Source organism: Marmota monax, unplaced genomic scaffold (genome assembly GCF_021218885.2).
Source record: "Marmota monax isolate L192 unplaced genomic scaffold, Marmota_monax_Labrador192_F-V1.1 WCK01_AAM20220418_F8-fsc00038, whole genome shotgun sequence".
NCBI lineage: Eukaryota > Metazoa > Chordata > Mammalia > Rodentia > Sciuridae > Marmota > Marmota monax.
This window is the reverse complement of record NW_026692498.1, coordinates 1,292,318-1,298,444: the sequence shown is the minus strand read 5'-3', so window position 1 is coordinate 1,298,444 and position 6,127 is coordinate 1,292,318. Positions and strand designations below refer to the sequence as shown.

The 6,127-nt window shown below is 58.6% G+C and overlaps 1 protein-coding gene across 1 annotated transcript; it reads right to left on the bottom strand.

Annotated features, from left to right (window-relative positions):
- Positions 1-729: 729 nt before the first annotated feature.
- On the bottom strand, positions 730-5,199 carry LOC124092674 (skin secretory protein xP2). The gene is made up of 4 exons (XM_058579626.1): positions 5,112-5,199; positions 4,584-5,061; positions 3,962-4,207; positions 730-2,418 (listed from the first exon to the last, which is right to left on the bottom strand). The coding sequence occupies exons 1-4, from the start codon at positions 5,197-5,199 to the stop codon at positions 2,409-2,411; spliced, it is 822 nt and encodes a 273-aa protein (XP_058435609.1). The 3' UTR covers positions 730-2,408.
- Between the last annotated feature and the right edge of the window lie 928 nt (positions 5,200-6,127).

The window sequence follows — 6,127 nt, the reverse complement described above, 5'->3', positions numbered from 1 at the left end:
CGCAGAGTGTGTAAGACCAGTCGCCTGGGTATCCACAAGCTTTGGCCCCAGGACCCCCAGAGACACCCCAACCCCAGGGGGCACAGCCTACGCAGGGCCCATCACACCCTGCTTGTCCCCTGGCTCCTGCTGGTTGAACACCTACTGCAGAAAGTGCCACGCAGATGGCAGTTGTGCTGGGCTGTCCAGGAGCGATGACAGCAAAGGGCCTGCACTCCTTCGGTACTGACTGGTTTGGGACATTCTCGGGATGTGGAACGTGAGGTCAGAGGCCACTGTCCTGCTGCGAGCACCCTGAGATGTGATCCCTGGGGCAGCTTTGGCTCCATAACATGGAGCCAAAAACCTTGAAGAGTATTTGTTTTTGATTGTTAAGCTTTATACTAAACCTCTGCCACACCTTTGTGGGAGGCACCCCCTCCTCTGTGCCCTCTGTTAATCCAGCTGTCAGAGCCGCTGTCCCTGAGACGGCTGGAAAAGCAAATACCATCCTGCAGGACGGGGCCAGTACTGATAGGGACAGAGGCCAGCACCTAAGTCTCCCTTTTGTTTTGTTTGATCTCACTTTGTGGCCTCAAGCGATCCTGCTGCCTCAGACTGCCAAGTAGCTGGGACCACAGGCACGTGCCACCACACCTGGCCAAGATCTTTAGATAATTGAAGAAAAGTATTAAGTCCATGCCTCATGTAAAAATCCAGCAAAAAATCCAAATGCATCCGATATCTACATTATGTTTAAAATGAAGCTATTTAATGCTTTTATAAAGTAATGTGGATTTATTTATCTAGTGTTCTACAGAAGTAAGACTTGCAGAGCTGTAACTCAAAAACATATAAGCTGTAAAAGATTGACAAAGTCTGTCTTATTAAAATGTTGTGCATGGCAATAATCACTCCTTAAAAATTCTGCAACCAAAGCCAAAGGGCAGGTGAAAATACTGGAAACTTGTTCACAACTCAGACAGCAGAAAAAGAGGCGAAAACCTTCATGACAAAGAGCTAAGAGATGTGGAAGACAACTGCTCAGGAATCACCCTGAGGACCCTGCCTTCACACTGTCACTGGGTGCCCGTCACTCACCTGGACACCAGCGTCAGGAAGTGGGTGAGAGGTGCCCTGGACCCTCACCTAGGACTCGGGCCAGCCTTCTCTGCTGAGGACACTTACGCATGACTGAATATGCACACAAAGGAACATACAAAATCAGAAGCTTCTGACCAAGCACACCTTAAGAGGAGACGGCAGGTCATCCCAGTGTCATGGAGGATGAAGCTAATGGAGGCGCCAGCGTGGCAGATCTCAAGGCAAGCACACAGTAGCACGACTACAGCATTTTCTTGATTGTCTTATTTGCCCACAGAGAAATAAAACAGGCAAGTGACGCTCCGGCAGAAAGCCACTGCCCAGAGGCCGGGAGTGTGGCCGACTCTTCCTCCCACTGGACAGCACCAGGCCCTTCACAGACGCCCTGAATGGAGTGTTTCCCTGCTACAGGCCTGGGGTATAGCCAGGTGTCACCTCCAAACTTCCTGGCACTACCACCCACCAGGAGCCTCGGCAGGTCGGGGAGACCCCGCCTCTCCTCACACTCCTGGAGGGCCACCCTGGGCCTGCACCTCAGGCCCAGGAGCAGATAGAGGCTGCCCCGGGTGGATTCCAGGAGGTGAGACACCCTCGGGGAGTCCTGGGCAGGAGGAAGGGGCTGAGCTTGCTCCCTAGGGGAAGTAGACCTGGGAAGGCCATGAACCGCTGATGGCATTCAGCTCTGCCAATGCCACCTGCCTGGTACATCTGGGCCCCAAGGCATTGGTGTCCCTGAGACAGAAGCAGAATGGCCTGTGCACCACCCTTGGCGACTTCAGCCACCTGACATTCCTGACGCTGACTCTGCATTGAGCCTTTTCTTGGCCCAGTTCCTCACGTTTCCAGCGTCCGGCTGTGATGCCGCAGCCTTGGGAAATGGACTCCTCCTTAATCCAGTCCAGGAACCGCAAGATAGCCCACTGGAAGGGCCGCTCTGGGGGTCAGCACTCTGGGGGTGGCGGTGGACAGGTTCCCAGACAACTTGTTCTCCTTTCAATTCCAGTTTAACCCTGAAGACGGAAAGGAGACCAGGCAGGGAGGAGGAGCGCAGGGCGGCACACCAGGCCCTGGGCGGGGCACACCCACTGGAGGGGTGCTCGTCCCGCTGCAGCTCCCGCGCTGAGGCCATGTTGCAGGGCGCTGGGCGGCTGCTCCAAGAGCCTGTGTCCTGCGGGGAGAGCGCATGGGTCCCAGGCAAAGGGCGGTGGCTGCTGTCCTGAACTCACCTGTCCGGTTCCCTCTCTGGCGGCGGGCGAGGTGCAGGTGGCGCCATCGACAGCCCCTGGCTTGCGCCCTACGGGTCCCTCTGCGCTCTCCCCCAGGCCTCACAGGCTCCTGCGAAGCGGTGGGAATTGAGGTCAGTGCCCAGCAGGAGGCTCCGCACCAGGTGGTCAGAGCTTCAGCAAGGGGTGGAGGGGAGAGGAGCCATGTTATGTGGGCAGCGAACTGCACTCAGTGCCCTCTGCAGTGGCACAGGTCCCCTGGCCGTAGGGCCACCGCAGGAAGCGCAGTCTCATGGTGCCCTCCGGCTGCTTCTTCCTCTGTCTCTTTTTTCCCAGGACCTGGGGACGATGTCCTGGAGATGGCGGGGAGACGCGCAGTAATGCACCTGGTGCCAGGTCTCCCGCCCTGGTGGGTAGACTCCACAAGCGAGTTGTGGTCACCCCACCAGGCATGGCCCGTGGGCTGATGGCACAGGTCCCGGCAGCGGAGCCACGGTGGTGGAGACAAGGTGGGTACCAGCACTGGTCCCTACGAAATCACACTAACAACTTCACTCTGAAGCTGACCAGCGCCACCCGACCTGTGCTGGCCAGGAGTGGGAACAGAACTGGTGGCCACGGGCCTGACCAATATTTTTCTTAAGTGGGTGATTATTGACATAATAAACTACATCCTTAGGATGTTCTGCTGCATCCCGTGATTTTGGGAAGTTGTGTTTCCAGTGCCTCAAGACTACTTTCCCACCTCCCTTCCCCTGCCTCCCAGGCTTCATGCACCCCTGCAGCCTCCCCTGGCCGCAGCGCTCAGGACCCCCACCCCTGCTGTGGCCCTGCACAGGGTCTGCCCTTGACCTGAGCCCTGAGGTGGGAGTGGGGGGAGGGTCTGTCTAAGCCCCTGAGGTTCTGTCATCAGGCCCCATCTGCCCGTCCACCTCCTGAAGACAGCAGTGAGTCCAGCCAGGGCCTGGCTGGGTACCCCTCATCTCCCCAAAAGCTAAGGGTGCCCAGTGGGTGCCAGGTGGGGCAGGGGAAGCCCTGGGCCCTGGGCACAGCTGCCTGGCCACCCTCCAGCAGCACGCTCCAGCCCTGGGAGCAGGCTGCGTGTTGGGGTCTGGGGGCTTCCGCCCCTGCTGAGGCGTCATCAGCACAGGGAAGGAGAGGGCTCCTAAGGCTTAAGCAGCACCTGAGTGGACAGGCCCCTCACCTCCTCATGGCCCTGGGCCCCGTGGGGCGGGGGAGAGGGAGGCCAGGCCTCCCTGGGGCCCATGAGGAGCCAGTCCCAGCCAGGGCCTCTCCTGGGGCATCAGTCCATGGGGACACAGGAGTTGGGTTTCCCTCTCCCACACCTGGAAGGGACTGAGGCCTGGGGACCAGGGCCCTGACCCTCTGGGGAGGCGTCTACAGAGGGACCCAAATGGGGAGTTCTCAGGCCAACCCAGGGGGGCTGCCAGGACAAGGAGGGATGCCCACTGTCAAGGGGTCCTTCCGTGCTTCAGCTACTGGTCAGGATGGGCAGGGACCCAGGCTGGGGACCCGACCCCGGGAGCCGCGGGGGTCTGTGCTGGGCAGACGGGCCAGGCCCTCCAGGAGGGAACTCTCCCAGCACTGGACAGTGGTCTGAACAGACAAGTGAGAAAACATCCAGAGAAACTTACGGGATTTTCAGAAACTGGACAGGGAAGGGATTCTGCGGCCAGCGGGCTGCACACAGTGCGTAACAAAGTGAGGGGCTCCGGCAGGGCGACAGCAGCCTGCGGAGCTGAGGAGAGACGGCCGCGTCCAGTGAGCACCCGAGTGCGCGGGAGGTCAGCCGGCTCCACCTGCAGGCGGCAGCATCAGGGCCAGGGCCTTTTCTCCAGTTTTTTGTTGTTCCCGGTAAGACCACGGACGACTTCTGAAACCTAAGAAAGAATGTGAAGTGAACGCTGTCCCCGGGAAATCAACAGCACAGGGAAGAACACTGGGCAGGAACTTTCTGTCACCCTGTAGTCACATGTCATCAGCAGGTGACCTGCTGGACTCCTGACAGCACACCTGATAGCCCTGAGCTGAAGCAGCAATGAGAGGGCCCCAGATAAATAAGGAAGACAAATCAAGAAAACAGAAGGTAGAGCCAGTAGGAAGGCCCTCGCAAAAATAAAAGGAGAGGAGATCTGGAAAATCAGAAAAAGTCACAAGGAAATGACCATGTGTCCTGTGAGGCCACCAGACAGGGGTATAAAGACCCTGGCTCAGGAGGCCCCACACCTCACTCCTCCCTCCACCTGCTCCTCTCACCTCCTCCACCCTCCACCTCCAGAACCATGACCTGCTGTGGCTGCTCCGGGGGCTGTGGCTCCAGCTGTGGGGGCTGTGGCTCCAGCTGTGGGGGCTGTGGCTCCAGCTGCTGCAAGCCCGTGTGCTGCTGTGTGCCAGCCTGTTCCTGCTCCAGCTGTGGCTCCTGTGGGGGCTGCAAGGGGGGCTGTGGCTCCTGTGGGGGCTGCAAGGGGGGCTGTGGCTCCTGTGGGGGCTGCAAGGGGGGCTGTGGCTCCTGCGGAGGCTGCAAGGGGGGCTGTGGCTCCTGTGGGGGCTGCAAGTCCAGCTGCTGTCAATCCAGCTGCTGCAAGCCCTGCTGCTGCCAGGACAGCTGCTGCAAGTCCAGCTGTTGCAAGTCCAGCTGCTGCAAACCCTGCTGCTCCTCGGGCTGTGGGTCCTCTTGCTGCCAGTCCAGCTGCTGCAAGCCCTGCTGCTGCCAGTCCAGCTGCTGCAAGCCCTGCTGCTCTTCAGGCTGTGGGTCCTCTTGCTGCCAGTCCAGCTGCTGCAAGCCCTGCTGCTGCCAGTCCAGCTGCTGCAAACCCTGCTGCTCCTCAGGCTGTGGGTCCTCCTGCTGCCAGTCCAGCTGCTGCGTCCCCATTTGCTGCCAGTGCAAGATCTAAATCTCTGACTTCAGCCCTCTGGGTTTCTCAGTGTCTGGTGAAACCGTTTCTTGTCCCTGGTCAGCTCCTGTCCACTGGCCTCCCTGAGGTGACTACAACATCTCCTGCCTTTCATCCTCTGCTCTCACCGCCCTCTCTGGTGGGCTCTGTCTCCACTTTTCTCCCTCTAGAGAAGCATGTTTCCAGGTGCCGGAGAGAGGCCTTCCTCTGCACGTGGGCACGTGCCTAGCTGACAGCCACAGTGACCATCGCCTGCCTCTTTCCAGGCTTCTCAGATTCAGGGTCCCACCCCACAGCCAGGCAAGGTTTCCGGTGCTCACCGAGGATTGTTTTAAACAACTTCTTGACCCTCAGCACCTGGGTCCTCCCAGGCCACTTCCTGCTCCTCTGACTCACTTCCCTAAGAGATTTCCTTCCTTCCTGTTGCTTCCAACTTCTCCTGTTTTAAAAAAACAAAATGACAAACGAACTTCCTTTTAATAAAGCCTAAGCTGTGTAAACCAACTGTGTGCTTGGTGCAGTGCTTTCTTTCCCACCTCCTCCCTCAAGTAGCTAATTAGCAGCTCTAGGTGCGGGGTAGGGGTCCATTCCAGGGGGCCTGGGAGTTTCACATAGAGTGACGCCCCAGCACTTCCATCTTCCTGAGGCCCCCATACACCTTCCCCGTCTCTGCTTGCAGGGTGCAGGCTTAGTGGGGCGGGCTGGCCTCCAGAACCAGCCAGGAAGAGTGCTGAACGCTGATTACTGACAGTCCATGGAGTGGGACTTTGTGTGCATGAATAACCAAGTAGCAACTCCCTCTTCCCACTCTCCTCTCTAGTCCCAGTACAGAAGTGCTGGTCCTTGGAAAGGCAGGGCCCTTGGAGGGTCCCAGGGCAGGCTAGGGTCAGGGGACAAGAGGAGAAA